Genomic DNA, 16180 nt, shown 5'->3' on the forward strand with positions numbered 1-16180 from the left:
TCGCGGCTGGTAGAGCGGCCGTTTCTGCATATCTCGTGAGATGGTCGATCGCTACAATTATCCAGCGATTCCCACCTGATGTCCCACCTGATATGTATGGTAGAGGACCATAAAGGTCTATCCCAACCCGGTCGAATGGTCGCACTGGGCACGGGTAACGGCTGAATTGGTGCGGTAGGACGGCTAGGATCGTGCTTGCGGCGTTGGCACTCTGTACAAGATCGAATGTACTTTTGAAGGAATGTGTACATGCCCCGCCAATAAAACCGAAAACGTAGCCTGGCGTAGGTTTTAAACAAACCGGCATGTGCACACTGCGGATCAGCATGGAAAGCAGCACATATGCTGGCACGGAGATGTCTGGGTATGACGAGTAGCCATTTGCGGCCGTCAGGGTGGTAGTTGCGGCGATAAAGTATTCCATCACGGATGGCGAAGTGAGAGGCTTGTCGGTGTAGTGCTCGAGATGGCGGGTGGACGAGTGTTTCAGATAGGTAATCCATCAGAGACACAATCCACGAATCTTTGCGCTGCTCCGCAGCCATGTCGATGGGTCCTGATAGTGGAAGTAAGTAACTCGCAATATCAGCAAAAACAGGCGAACACGAAAGAGCATCGGCATCGGCATGCTTTTGGCCTGAGCGATAAATGACCCGGATGTCGTACTCTTCGAGCCGTAAAGCTCATCGTGCCAAGCGTTCATAGGATCTTTCAGAAAGGATAACCAGGAGAGCGCGTGGTGGTCAGTAACATCGAAAGGGCGGCCGTACAGATAAAGCCGAAATTCGGTAATGGCCCAGATAATCGCTAGGCATTCTTTCTCAGTTACCCAATAATTTGCTTCTGTTTTTGCAAGAGTGCGGCTCGCGTACGCAACAACATATTCTTGGTAACGAGGCTTTCGTTGGGCGAGTACAGCGCCAAGACCGACACCGCTAGCATCCGTGTGGATTTCTGTGGGAGCACTTGAATCGAAATGTCGCAGTATGGGAGGTGTTGTTAGCAATTCACGGAGCTTCGCAAAAGCACTGTCGCAGGCTGGAGGCCACGCAGATAGATTACGGTCTCCCTTAAGTAGGTCACTCAGAGGTGCTACGATCGAGGCGAAATCCTGGACGAAGCGGCGGAAGCATGAGCAAAGCCCAATGAAACTACGCAGCTCCTTGAGAGACGCGAACTTCAGGAACTCGCTAACAGCACGTAGCTTAGCGGGGTCAGGGAGAACACCATCCTTTGACACGACGTGTCCCAAAGTGGTCAGCTTGCGTGCTCCAAAGTGACACTTTTTCAAGTTTAGTTGGAGGCCAGTTGCAGAAAGGCAGCGTAGAACCTGTTCCAAGCGACGAAGGTGCGTGGGAAAATCGGGCAAGAATACCACCACATCATCTAAGTAGCACAAACACGTGTTCCATTTGAGGCCTCGTAAGATAGTGTCCATCATGCGCTCAAATCTTGCCGGCGCATTGCATAGGCCGAATGGCATGACGTTAAATTCGTATAAGCCGTCTGGTGTAACAAAGGCAGTTTTTGGTCTATCATCCAGATTCATGGGCACTTGCCAATACCCAGAGCGTAGATCAAGGGAGGAATAGAACTCTGCGCCTTGTAAAGAGTTGAGGGCGTCATCGATCCAAGGCAAAGGATACACATCCTTTCGTGTTATTTTGTTTAGGCGTCGATAATCTATGCAAAAGCGTATTGTGCCATCCTTCTTTTTAACTAAAACAACCGGCGACGCCCAAGGACTGTTTGATAGTTGAACGACGCCGCACTTTAGCATGTCATCTACTTGTTCATCGATGACATGGCATTCAGTCGGTGAAACACGGTACGGTCGCTGCCGTAGTGGTGGATGATTACCTGTGTCGATCTGGTGGCATACAGTAGATGTTCGACCTAAGGTAACGCTGTGACTGTCAAAAGATGGCCGAAATTGGTCAAGGAGGATCAAAAGCTCACACCTCTGTGGTGGGTTTAGGTCTTCGTCGATTACACGGTTGAGAATGTCGGCAGTGAAAGGGCCATTCCCGGAACTGCAGGAGAGGGCGCTGACCTCCGATGATCCATCAGAAACGTCAAGTGTAGCAATGGTTTCGAATGATTTGATTGAGCTGATACATTCGCCCCGAAGCAGCGTAATCGTGAATGGGAAAGGATTCCCCACAGGCACGTAGGTCGCACCACCTTGAAGAGTAACGAGAGCGGTTGGGAGCGGTGATAGGTGGCGATGAACAAAAGCAGCGGAAGGCGTGAAGAATGTAGTAGCGTCGACGACGGTGGAACACGACACAGGTGCGACTACAGTAGCGTGTGGAGGGATCCGAGTATCGCCACTAATGACCAACTTCGCGTAGGAAGGGCGATCATCCCCAGGTAGAGCGTCACCGAGAGAACAAAAGACAACTTCGGCACGAGCACAATCAATGACGGCTTGGTGATGGGAGAGAAAATCGCAGCCTAAAATGATTTCGTGAGAACAGTGCGGGAGTACTACGAACTGCACTTTGTAAGGCACTCCTTGAATTACAAGTCTGGCGGTACACTCCGCCACAGGCTGCACAGGCTGTGCAGTGGCAGTATGAAGAAACGAACCCGAGTAAGGCGTTGTCACTTTTCGAACTGCCTTGGCAAACTTTTTCGGAAATGACAGAAATGGTGGCACCAGTATCAACTAGGGCAAGTACAGGTACACCTTCAAGAACAGCATTAATCACATTCGGCGGCGAACGAAGAGGGCTTGTGCTTTGCGACGAGGACGCAGTTCTTGCCTCAGGAACCGCGCCATTTAGTTTTCCGCTTCGATTGTCGGGGGGCGTCGGCGCATCGGGGAGGGCGAGCGACGACGTGGAGAAGGAGATCGGCGATCAGAAGGTGGTCGATGGGTTTGTCGAGGAGCGTACAATTCGGGGTCTGGAGTGTAGGGAGTGTACGTGTGATCGTACTCATATGGACGTGGGTTTTCACGTGGGTGTAGTGGGCGGCGGCGGCACGGAATGTGCGACGTGTCCAAGTAGAGCATACGAAAAGCAGATCCGTCGGTTGTCGGCAGTGCGCCATGGATTAGGAACTCGGTGGACTGGAGGTCATGGCGGCTGGGTGGTATAAACAGGAGCGGGCAATGAAGGTGGCGCTCGAAACGTGTGTGGTCGTGGTCGTGCTGCTGCTTCGGCATACGTCAATGGCGCATTCACTGGTGGCACCAGCTGTGGAGGAAGGGCCTCAGACACTTGGTCTTGTATAATAGTCCGCAGTGTAGGGCTAAGCGGTGCACTGCGCTCCGCTAGGCCGGAGATGAGCGACAGTTGGCGGGCAACTTCTTCGCGTACAAAATCTTTTATCTGCGAGAGGAGGATGGGATCTTGCGAGAGAGTCAAGCCGGACATCGATTCCTGATGTGGGACAGCACGGCGGGTGACGAGACATTGCCGGCGGAGCTCATCATAGTTTTGGCAGAGCTTGGTAACTTGAGGGACAGTAGCCGGGCTTTTTGAAATGAGCATCTGGAATGCGTCCTCGTCGATACCCTTGAAAATATGCTTGATGTGGTCCACCTCTGTCATGTTCGCATTGACGCGTTTGCACAAGTCAATGACGTCTTCTATGTAACTGGTGAAATTCTCACCAGGCAGTTGAGATCTTGACTGAAGGCGCTGCTCCGCACGAAGTTTGCGAACAGCAGGACGACCGAAGACTTCGTTGAACTTTGTCTTGAAGGCTGTCCAGGTTGGAACGTCGGTTTCATGGTTTCGAAGCCGCAAGTTGGCAATGCCACTGAGGTAAATGCCGACGGTGGCCAGTCTTGTGGCTTCGTCTCATTTGTTCAGGACACTCACGAGTTCGTAGGTAGCGAGCCAGTCATTGACGTCGTGATCGTCAGTGCCACTTAATATGGGAGGGTCCCACTGAGGGACCACACCGGAACACACGATGGCCTGGGGAGCCATAGGCGGAGAGCTTGTGGCAGATGCAGTGGTCATAGCGGCCGGTCGAGTCCGGCTTCGCAACTTCAGGATTGGGAGGAGACCAAGCAAACTCCACCAAATATAATAAAGAACTGGGACAGTCAAAACTGGTATTTGAAACTAGGTAGGAGCGTAGGCCTAGCCAGCGAAAGCAGTGATAACGTTTGGCGCGAGAGTCTCGTGCTCAGCACTGACGATGATTTTTCCGAGCTATGCATGATCCACTACATTCATCATTACAATATATATATATATATATATATATGTGCCACTTGAGGGTTTGTTTCCAGTGCGCAGTTTTCCAAGTAGGCGTGACGGTCATGGAATTTGCGTTTAATCATGAGAGAGAACCTGGAAAAGTCAGAGTATTTGGCAAAATTAAATTGGTAGACGCCCTGGAAATAAAACATCAACATTTTTTGTCTGGACGGGCACGTGCCCGTCCTGGCAAAAAAAAAGAATGAAAGAAAAAAAGAAAATTATGGAGTATGGCTCTGTTCTTGCGACAATGTGATTAGTCAATGTTCAATGCAAGGTGTACAGAATATGCAAGTAGTAGTGTTTTTTCTTTTTTTTTTTCTCAAAAGTATAACTGGAGGTGATCAATGTCGCTGAGGATGCAAATTAATAATAAACACCAGTGTTGCGGAATGGGCACATTCATTTCATTCCAATTTCATTCTGGGGAATTGCAACTTGCCGTGATTCCATTCATTTCAATTCAACGGAATGAAAAAAGTTAGCCCATTCCCACTCTGGAAATGGCCAGGCAGGTCAATTCCATCCCACAATTCCTCAACGTAGGAAAGTCATATCTTGATAGCTTCATCGAGCTAAGAATTATTTTATCTGGTCAGGGTTCGTAGCGGTCCTTGAAACCCTTGAAAACCCTTGAATATGATAATAGCATTTTCAAGGCCTTGAAAACTCTTGAATTTTTTCAGGTCCTTAAATTTCCTTGAATCTCGTTAATAGGCTTCGGTTAGCCAGTTTTAGCGGATTCCGCTTGAACGCCTGGCAACTATGTACTGGAGCCAGCAAGGCATGCAATCCAATCCACTCCTGTAGCTACTGCGCAGTACGACAGTCTGGCGTGGTTGCAGCGGTAGCGACGACCAAAGCTAAGCCTACCCTACCGGTGTAGTGGGAAACATGGTCTGTGGATAGTCTAAGTCGTCTTCTGCAGCTGCAGTATGCCGGGAAAATGCAACTTCCAGCACGCGTGGTTAACCGGTGCTGCTTATAAAGAGTGGATTTCTCTGGACACATCGAACTCGCATCGAGCTAAGTTCAAGGTATGTGAAAAAACATTCGACGTGTTTCACATGAAAAGCGCAAAGCATGTGGAGAACATGACAGCAACCACAGCTCATAGTACTGTGCGGAGCCACTTCACAGCTGTTGAGAAGCAACACGTCGAGCCAACTCCTTCAAGTTCAACGTCATCGGATGTGAGCAGCCTGTGCAAAGCTCATGAGAGTGTGGTCGACGCGGAGATACTGTGGACCCTGAAAATGGTCACGGCGCACTACTCCTACAAATCGTCCGCACATACGGGGGACCTTTTCAAGAAAATGTTCCCAGACAGTAAAATCGCTAAGGCATTTTCCTGCAGTGAGAGGAAATCTGCATACGTGGTGTGCCATGGTCTGAGACCGTTTTTTCTCTCGTGCCTGCAACGCGAATTGGAGCAGTGGGGCGGTTACACCGTTCTGTTTGACGAGTCTTTGAACGACTACCTGCAGAGGAAACAAATGGACATTCATGTGCGCTACTGGAGCATAATGCCCGAGTGGGTGACCACGAGGTTTTATACGTCGGTGTTCATGGGACATTCAACTGCCGAAGACCTTCAAGAGAAGCTTCTGGGTGCCCTGGAAGATTTGCCGCTGGCGAGAGCTGTTCAGCTGTCAATGGATGGCTCCAATGTAAACCTGAAGTGTTTTAGAGGAATGCAGGAATACCTGCAGCAGAACCATCAAGTTCAGTGTTTGGATCTGAGCATTTGCGGACTTCATACCATACATAACGCGTACAGGACGGGCATTGTTGCCAGCAAGTGGGGCCTAGAGAATCTCCTTTCAAGCCTCAGTGCCATTTTTCATGATGCGCCAGCGCGACGGGAAGACTTCTCTACTGTGACAGGCCAAGTAACATTTCCTCTCAACTTCGCTTCTCATCGCTGGGTAGAAAATGTTCCCGTCATTGAACGTGCCATAACCCTCTGGGGTGACGTGCAAAAGTACGTCGCATGTGCAAAATAGAAAGAGGTGAACTTGCCAAAGTGTGCATCGTTCATCCAGCTCAGCGACTTTTGCCAGGACCCACTGCTGTTGGCCAAACCTTGCTCTGGGCATCGCGATGATTCTAAAACCATTCCTCACTGAATATCAGCTGGACAAACCACTGGTGTTCTTTTTGAAAAGAGATCTCGAGTGCCTCGTGAGGAAGCTTCTTGCGAGATTCGTGAAGTGCTCGGTGCTGTCCGTTTCCACAGGAGTTGTCGGCATGCTGAAGATGGACGTCGCAGACCCAAATAACCATGTATCATCAGAGAAAGTTGATATTGGGCACGCTGCTGAACAAGTACTCAAAGCCGCGAAGGTGAGCTCTAAAGATGTATTTGCCTTTAGGATGGAATGCAAACAGTTCCTTGTAAGCACAACCAAGAAGATTCTGGAGAAAAGCCCACTGACATACCATCTGGTTAGGAACCTGTCATCTCTTGATCCCCGTCATATGGCCTCAAAGCCAGATGACTGCCTTGCAGGCTTCAGAAAGGTCCTAGATGCACTTATGCAGTTGGTGGATTGGGTGAGCATGAGCGCGATTTTGTCCTTGGGGAATACACAGAACTTCTGCAAGAAAAGAAACACAACCTGCGGCAGTTTGACAAACACACTCTTGGCCTGGACGAGTTCTACCTTGAGTTGTTAAAGGGTGACTCATCCTACATGCACTTGTGGAAGGTTATCCGGCTTCTCATCTTGAGCCACGGGCAGGCAACTGTTGAAAGAGGCTTCAGCGTCAACCGCCAGGTCTCTGTCGAAAACCTTAAGGACATCTTGTATGTGTCACAGCGAATCGTTTGTGATGCTGTAAGCCAGGCTGGTGGCATACTGAACGTTGCCATAACGAAGGAGTTGCGAAAGTATGTCGCAGCCCCACACAACCGTTATCGGGCCTACTTGGAGGATACGAAAAAACAAGTGATGGAGCAGACAAAGGCATCAAAGAGAAGCCACATTGAAGAAGAGATAGAGAGCATCAAGACAAAAGAAGAGGAGGCTGGAAGCAACAATCGCTGACTTAACAGCCTGTGCCGAGAAGTACGCTCTGCGGGCGGAAGCCACAAGCGACATCACTTTGATTGTGAAGTCCAACAGTTTAAGAAAAACTGCAAACGAGAAGTCCCTGGAACTTGCAGACATGGATGAGAGCCTGAAGGGGAAGCTTCTGGAACTTAAAACCTGAAGGGAAGCTTCGGGTGCTTAATATCTCGAGTCCACTGTTTGAAAATAGGCCCCTTTTGTGTGTATGTGTGCATTACGTCCTAGATACTGAGGCGAATCAGCAAAAGGGATGTTGACATCAGCAGGAAACAGTGGTATGAAACCTAGTCCCCTTTTGTGCGTGTGTGCAATGCGTCTAAATTGTGAGGTGAATCAGCCGAAAACAGTACAATGAAACCCAGTCCCCTTTTGTGTGTATGTGTGTGCAGTACGATTGTGAGGTGAATCAGCAAAATGGATGTTGAAATCAGCAGAAAACAGTGCAATGAAACCAGCATATATGAAAATTGTGCTTGCATTTTCTTCCTTACAGTAAAATATGTGCTTCCATGCTGTAAAAAAGTGTTGTTTTTTCACGGTCTTAGAAAAATGTTATTTCTCAAGTCCTTGAAAATCCTTAGTTGGGTCCTTGAAAGTCCTTAAGAACCCTCGAATTTTTTTCTTCGTGGTCGCTATGCACCCTGCTGGTGCCATCAGATGCACAAGAACTGCAAAACTACGCTATACACGTCACCACGGCCGAGGGATAGTAGCTCAAGGTGTTTTTTAGCTGTTTTAATTCCTAACTGCACGCAGGAAACGGAAAGCAAAGGTGTAAAGTCGACAAGCTTATTGGCCATTTACTGCTGATTAGACCTTTTAAAGAAATCTTGAATTGCCAACTGCTTCATTGCATGTGCCTTCAGCACAAAGCTCTCTTTCCCAGTTGAGGAACATCACGGTTTACTATGCGTGTGCTTCGTTTCAAACATTTGTTTACTTGCAAAGCCTTTTTTGCTCGAAGGCCTCATGTGCTTATTTTTCATTTTTAGACTGTTAGGATTAAATAAGCACACAAAGTTTTAAATAGTAGTGGGAAAGCAGCAAATATTTTTTAGTGTGGACCAACAAAATGTATGAATTAATCGAATGATGGGGTTTGAATTAAGAGGCTTTTAAATACATTTAATGAATAGAGGGCCAACGGTAAAATTTAATTTTGTTTGAATCAACCAAAAGTATGATTCCAGGTTGCATTAGATCCAATGCACAGCCTTGAATAGTAAAGTGACTAAATACTTGTCAATCTAATTCAATCTACATCATAAGCGGCCTTGGCTATAACCATTATAGTCAACTAGAATATATTCCAATGGTGGAACAGGCCAGGCTCTGGCGTCCTTCTTTTACACAGATGCCATGAGATGATGCCACTTCTACATTTTCTAGCAGCTTTGGCTGCATTGTAGAACTGTCGTGGACTCCTTCAAACTTTTAGCTGTGGTTAATTTTAACTTGTGTGTTTGCTGTTTGGTTCTTCCAAACAATAAACTGCCAAGTTGCTTACTCTCTGACTTAGAGTTTTCATTTTGGCCAGATATACATAATTTTTCATGCTTACCACATGTGCTCGGAGCATTCTGAGCACTTGTAGTACATTTATTTGCATATTTTATTGGAGTGTCTAATTTTTTTTTCCCACTCGAAGGTCTCTTTCCTGTGCACAGAGTTTTCCAAGCAGATGTGATGGTCTTGAAATTTGCTTTAAATCATCAGGGAAAACCGGGAAAAGTCGGGGAGTTTCGAAAAAGCAAATTGGTAGACCCACTGGTTATAAAAAATTTTGTTGTGCAAGTTGGCTTCATGGCACGCCTTAACAGTGATGCAAGGAAGGCCGCCTAGCAATAATACGCAGCTACATTTTTTCTCTCTTCCGCTGTTTGCTGTCGAACAGGCCGGATGCAGAGAAAATAAGATATTCAGAAGACTCTTGGACTGTCACAATCATGTGCATAAGCTTCTCTTGAGGTCAACTGAAAACGGAAGTGTCAAAGCTTTGCACTACCATAGCCATAAGCGAATGACAAGAAAGCCGTACTGCTTCATGCTGTTATATGGCTTTATGGTCTGTAATCTTTGGCTGAGCTAGCTGCCTACCTTAAAGTGTGTTCGCTGTCGATTAATGCAACGATAGCGACTGCGACTTCCTGCACTGCCGTTGCTGCAAAAAGGTAGTTTCATTTTCAATCTGTGCACACTCCTCGTACGCTTGCCTTCAGAACTGCGTCGTGGCTATCTGATCGGATCGATGCGGTTTTGTCCGCAGCATTGCGGCAAGCACATTGGTTTGAGTGGATGCACATTGGATACTTTCAGTGTTGTGGATACTGAATGTGTGGATACTTTCAGTGTTGTGCATGGTTGCATTGTCATGACCACATTTGTGTCCGCAGCGGTTGCGGCAGAGTGTAGCTATGCTTGAACTAAGTGTGCGCTGGCCGAGCGTGTGCCTTCACAACGCCATAGTTAGCATTCATGATCACAGGGCTAGTGATGAAACGCAGTAGGTAGTTTTGAGCACTCCATAAAAAAAAAAATTGGTAGGAGTTCTTGGCATTTTGGGCAAACGCAAAGCATTTTTCGAGCTCTTGCTCTGCTACGGTGCTGTTGTCTTTGTCACTTGAGTACAGACGCGTTGCCAGAAATTTTTTTTGTTAGGAGTTCTTGGCATTTTGGGCGAACGCAAAGCCTTTCTCGAGCTCTTGCTCTGCCACGGCGCTGTTGTATTTGTCATTTGAGTACAGACGCGTGGCCAGAAATTTTTTTTGGAGGGGGGAGAGCAACCCTTTGAAATGGTCATTTTTTACTCTATACGATGGCAAAAAAAAACATTTACGTGGGGGGGGGGGAGAAGGGGGGAGTGCCCGGGTACGGTGTGCCACCTTTTGGCTACGCCCCTGCTTGAGTATACATATTTTATAAATAAGTCTAGTGCCTCTACGGCCTATATGCAAGTAAGTGGCGATTGTGTGTCTGGTTTATTTGATGTCAGCTTGTCATATGATGGGTGCGCGAGAAGATACCAGCATGTCAGTGACAGCAAAATGTTGAATGAGGTCTGGCTGTATCTTGGTTCAGAAACATGTACCTGGTAGCTTCTCTGTGATGTTGATTTACTGCTTTAAATTTAACATAATACTCTGATAGACTTGCTGTGATAAAGGTATCCTTTGTTGTTCTCTCATATCTTTTTACACGAGCTCTTGTTTCATTGGTGCAGGTGCAGGTCATTGTGATCATCTTTCCCACGTCCCGAGACGACCGCTACAGTGCAGTGAAACGGCTGTGCTGTGTGGACATGCCTGTGCCATCACAGGTTATCATTTCCAACACCATTGGACAGCAGCAAAAGCTGCGCGCTGTCACACAGAAAATTGCCCTGCAGATCAACTGCAAGCTTGGTGGAGAGCTGTGGGCAGTGAACATTCCTTTGGTGGGCATATGCATGCATACTTCAGTACTTGCATGATATGCTGCAGCTGACAATCTGCACTCAAACTACAATATGACGAACCTGCAGATAACAAACTATTGGTTATAACAAAGTAAATAAAAAATAGCTCTCTCATAGATGCAGTGGTACAAATAAGCTTATAACAAATATAACGAAGTAATTTCGTGGCAGTTGTGACTTTGTTATAGTGAGGCTTGAATGTATAGATAGATAGATATGTGGGGTTTAACGTCCCGAAACCGCCATGTGATTATGAGACACGCTGTAGTGGAGGGCTCCAGAAATTAGGACCGCCTGGGGTTCTGTAACGTGCATCTAGATCTGAGCATATGGGCCTACAGCATTTTCGCCTCCATTGAAAACGCAGCTGTTGCAGCCGGGATTCGATCCTGCGACCTGCTAGGCTTGAGTGTATAATTAGTGCAGAAAAATAATTCAGAAGTGTTGAGTGGGTGATGATTTTGAGAATCTTGTGTTGTTAGACATCACTAAAAGTGTTACCAATGCATACCCAGTTTGTGACCATTTCTTTCGTTTTTACGGTTGTCATGAAAATCTCCCGGAAATAGAAATTTCTGTGCGTGATCTGGCCGCATTGACAAAAATGCAGGTGAGTCCGCTCCCGGCTTTTGGCGAACCCACCGCATTTTATTTTAAACGAATTTAGGAGGCGTTCATCTAAACGTACAGTAGTCTCAGTGATGGAAAACCACGGCAGATATGAATTCATGAAATTTCCCAGCCAAATTCCACTGTGTCCATTTGGCCGAAATTCGAATGTTCCGAACACTTTTCCTAATCGCGACGTGTGATATGAATTTTAGTACCAAAACCGTCAAACGATGGCTGATCGAGAGTAGCATGCTTAAAGCTTCAGAAGTAAGCGGGCGACCAGCGCACACGCTGTCTTCTACATTGTGTGTAGTTGTTACCACAACCGCTGTGGACGAAACCACGGTCGTTCTTGACACGATCATGTATGGCGACAACGTTACTGACAGTACTGCGAAAGTGTGTGTGCGTCCAACGCTTGACCAGTCAAAGCAGCACTGCTTTCCGCAAACTCTGTGGACAAGACCATGGCAGATGTGATCATAGCATAAAACGACTTAGCTTTGAAGGCACGTGCGCAGGGGTAGATGGGGCCGTGTGGTGATTATGACAAGCCACTTCTGCTGATACATGCTGAGCATATTTGACAGCACTGTTATGAAAGACTTCAATCACTATAAGTTAACAAAGTGGCAGCACAAGTTTTAATTAATGAGCGAATGCCGGCAATAGGTGCAGGGATGCTATGTGGTCTCTGCATAGCAGCAAAGTTTAGACTGATGATGAAGTGTTTCTAGCAGGCTTTTGCAGCCATCTCTGTTCATTGGCTTGTATTAAATTCTTTATTTGTGCAGATGGGAAGGCATAACTGTTTAAGGGGGGGGGGGGTGCAGGTCTTGGAACGTTTGAAAAATGGCCAAAAAAAAAAAAATGAATTTTTCACAAAACCTATTTTCAAGGCGTTTGTACCTCTGAGCACCTCCTCTCAAATTGCTATCTAAATTCAGTTGGGAAATGCAATTAAATTGGCCTTCAAATCACCCCAGCAGCAGTAGAACGCCCCAATAAGAACAAAATTTGTTCAAAGTTAGTGTGCGCGCATCATGAGTGTTGCAGCGGGCCGAGCGCCACCATCTTGAACTAGATTTGAACCTTTCTTTTGTGTGTAATTTGCGCCATCTCAAAATGGCGTTTTAAAAGCAGAATAGCTGCCATCGCGAGTTTTCTGAAGGTCGTTCCCGAGTTGTTGATTGGCTCTCACTCGGCGCCCATTTCGAGTGCGTCTTATTGAGTTTCTCAGTGGCTGACATGGCCAGCGCGCATTTCAAGAGTGCCACTCCAAATTTCCCATTGACTGACATGACCAATGCGGAAATTTTTTTTTATTGCACGTTAGCTGTTCTGTTCAATTGCGTGCGCCTGCTTTTGTGCTTGTGCATGCTTTGCGCCTGCGATCAAGATGCCTGGAGACTCTAGTCTGAAACCGTCTTCACAACGAGCTTTTGGAAGCTGTAAAAAGCGGGTTTAGATGAAGAAGGCGCCTGAAGTTGTGCAGCAACTGAAGCTGACAGACTATGAATTTTCTACGCCTTTTTAAACAAGTATTACTTGGTTGCACTGCCTGACTTGGATGCAAATATAAATGTTTTCATCTCTTGCTTTGTTTTTTTGTCAGCCAGCGTATAATAAAAATTGGTGATGGGATTTCCATGGCATTTGGACATTGTTATATGTAGACTGCACTGTATTGCGTACTTTTGTAGCGCCTGTAAAGCTAAAACTTGTGCACCGTGGCCACTGCAGTGACTTAGTTGCAGTGGCCACATCTTGACCAAGATAAGTAACAAAACACTAAAGAGTTCAGATTTAGGTGTATGGTCAAAGGTCTTATACAGTCGAAATTAAGTCAAGGCCCCCCACGACATTGTGCCTAATGGCTTTTTGGCATAGAACACCTTTAAACTGAATTCTTTTCTTTTTGCAGCAAAATGTGATGGTGGTCGGTGTGGATGTGTACCATGACGTCACTCGTGGCAGGCAGTCTGTGCTTGGTTTAGTAGCCAGCATGAACCGTAACATGACGCGCTGGTTCTCCAAGTGTGCCTTCCAGGATCCAGGCAAAGAGCTTGTCAACTGCCTTAAGGTGGCTCTCCTTGAGGCCCTGGTGAAGTACTATGAGGTGAACCATTGTCGTCCAGATCGCATCTTCATCTTTCGTGATGGTGTGGGTGATGGTCAGCTCAAGCATGTCGACGAGTACGAGATTGAGCAAGTGATCAGCGCCTTTCCCTGTTTGAGCCCAGGCTACAATCCATCCATTGCTGTAGTGATTGTCCAGAAGCGCATCAACACACGAATCTTCACAAAGCTGGTGAGTAAGGAAGACTGCCTCTCGAGGGTTGTGCTCATGGGTACGTGTTGAAACAACTTAGTGAATGCTAAAGGGAAACATTGAACCTATTTAGGCCTATGAAATGTACTTTTAAAACCTCTTCGCTTATTTCATAACAGCTTAATTCTTTAAAAAAACATGGAGTTTGGAAGTCTAGAAATACAATGGGACTCTTTTTCTAACTTGCCGTGATAGCCAATAGCCATCAGCAAAATCGTAGTTTTGACGATCCAGAATGTAACATTGAAAACGAGTATGGCAGCAATAATGTTTTTGATAGGCTTGTGCAAATATTCGAATGCTTCGAGTATTCGAACGAATAATGCAGTGTTTAAGTTCGCTTGTAATCGAATGAAAATTGTTGAAATTTTCTGATCGTTCAAAATAAATGAATAAATGTATAATAATCGGCATTTACACCCTGTAAAGATGGTTTCACTGCAGTGGAGGGGTGCTAAGTTGTGAAATCACCTATCCAAGTGTATGTTAGTTTGCATTTAACTTTTTGTGAAAGGGGTTTCACTGCAGTGAAGTGGTGCTAAGCCATGCAAACAAATATCCAGAAGGAATCTGCACTGTGTGAAACTACATATCGAGGTTAAATAAAGATATTACCCTCATATCGATTCTTTTTTTTTTTTTAGCTTAAAAGCTTGTTATACCAGCATATATGCTCTAATTGTAGCAAATTTCAAAACAGCATATTTTATAGGCTATTACTTGCAATCTACAAAAAGTCAAATCTTCTACTATTCAAAGTGGCTTCCACTTCCTTTGATGAAAACAAATGGCATTCTCACAGGACTTGTTCCAGCTTTTAAAAAATACTTTGCAGGTTATGACAAACATGCTTTTTTCATTATACTATTTCTTTATGATATGTCTTACATTAACTATTAGAATTCGTTTCAGACCTCAAATTCACTATTTGCACTAGTGTATTTTTTGCCCTACAAGCCTGTGCTGTCACTAATTGCATATTCAGCTGCTGCAATTTCAGATGTGCTAGATTACTTGGACACCTTTGTAGCAGTGGTATCACTTGTATCGTTGATTCAATCTATAACCATGAGCAATAGTGTTAAATTCCGACAAATGGCCCTTTTAATGTGGCTGCTAATTTCAAGTTTCCATGACCTACGGGGAAAGCCCCCCTTTCCTTCTTAAAAGCACGTTCATGCTGACTGCAGATCTGAAAAGTGGACGCAGATTATTCGCAAAAGCAGTAAATCCGCTGCTGCTTGCCTGGATTGGGCCTGGACTGATTTTCTCCATGTGGAAATTTAGGCCGCTTTGGCCACAGCCAATCACGGTTCAAGATGCGCACGCGCAGTATGGTGTAGTGCTGCAAGATGGCGATGCAAGATGGTGTAGTGCTGCAAGACGACGCAACTTCTGGACGAAATCTTGTTGCCTTAGCCAGCGACACTTCGTGGGTCAGCAAACGTGGTCATGGCGTGTTAGGAGCTAAAACTGAAAGCGTATGCCACTGTTACTGCACGCAAACAAACTGGACGTGCTGGCTTTGCTGGGGGACAGGTTGGTTGCCATAGCGACAACACACACGATAGCTATGCTGTGCCATCACCGGGCCATGGGGCACGTTCCGGTGTTACTTTATTTAGTCAAATGCGCCTTGTAAGCGAGCCGAGAAGTTGTGCCCTAAACCTAATTCTATCGTGAAATTAAAAAGGGGGGGGGGGGGGAGAGTGTAGCGGTTCGAAAATTTTTTGGCCTTGTTCTAACCCTTGCATAACTAAGCCAGCTTCACCGCAGTACAATGATGGCCTGTGGAAAAGCGTAAGATTTGGAAGAGGCTGTTAACACTAGTCACTGGACACGGCACTGTTTGTTCAATTACTCATTCGTGTATACCTCCGTACCTGCCAAGTCTCACGGATTGGCCGGGAGACTCCCAGATTTTGACTGTTTTTTCCGGTTGTACGGTTGTCATGAAAATCTCCCGAAAATCGAAGTTCCTGTGCGTGATCTGGCCGCATTGACAAAAAAGAAGCTCAATTCACTCCAGGCTTTTTGAGCCCCACCTTATTATACATGAATTTAAGAGGCGTTCATCTAAACGTACAGTGTAATCTCGGTGATGTGAAATCGTGGCAGATACGACTTCTTAAAATTCCCCAGCCAAATTTTACTATGTTTATTGGGTCTCAATTCGAATGTTCTGAACACATTTCCTAATGGCGGCGGGTGATACAAACATTAGTACGGAAACTGTCTAGCAAAGACCGATAGCACCGCACTCGAAGCTTCGGAAGTACGCGTGCGACCAGTGCACGCACTGTCTACTACAGTGCGTGTGATTGTCGTCACAACCGCTGTGGACGAAATCACTCTTGACGCGATTATGTATATAAGTCATGTATAATTAAATAAATCATGTATGGCGACTACTGACAGAACCTCGAAAGTGTGCGCTCAACCAGTAAAAGCGACGCTGCTTTCCGCAAACTCTGTGGACAGAACTGCG

General features: G+C 46.1%; 2 protein-coding genes across 2 annotated transcripts in view; both read left to right on the plus strand.

The window, feature by feature from the left end:
• LOC119161148 (piwi-like protein 1) overlaps positions 1-16180 on the plus strand; it is a 292627-nt gene that overhangs the window by 233668 nt on the left and 42779 nt on the right. The window contains exons 15-16 of the mRNA XM_037413500.2: positions 10515-10727; positions 13285-13671. Of these exons, the coding sequence (XP_037269397.1) occupies positions 10515-10727; positions 13285-13671 (600 nt within the window). The remainder of the gene's footprint in view (positions 1-10514; positions 10728-13284; positions 13672-16180) is intronic.
• Positions 5268-10124, plus strand: LOC142776342 (uncharacterized). The gene is made up of 2 exons (XM_075879847.1): positions 5268-7622; positions 7696-10124. Exon 1 carries the CDS (start codon positions 5288-5290, stop codon positions 6224-6226), a length of 939 nt encoding a protein of 312 aa, XP_075735962.1. The 5' UTR covers positions 5268-5287; the 3' UTR covers positions 6227-7622; positions 7696-10124.

The sequence above is a fragment of the Rhipicephalus microplus genome, chromosome X, assembly GCF_043290135.1.
Source record: "Rhipicephalus microplus isolate Deutch F79 chromosome X, USDA_Rmic, whole genome shotgun sequence".
Taxonomy (NCBI): Eukaryota; Metazoa; Arthropoda; class Arachnida; order Ixodida; family Ixodidae; genus Rhipicephalus; species Rhipicephalus microplus.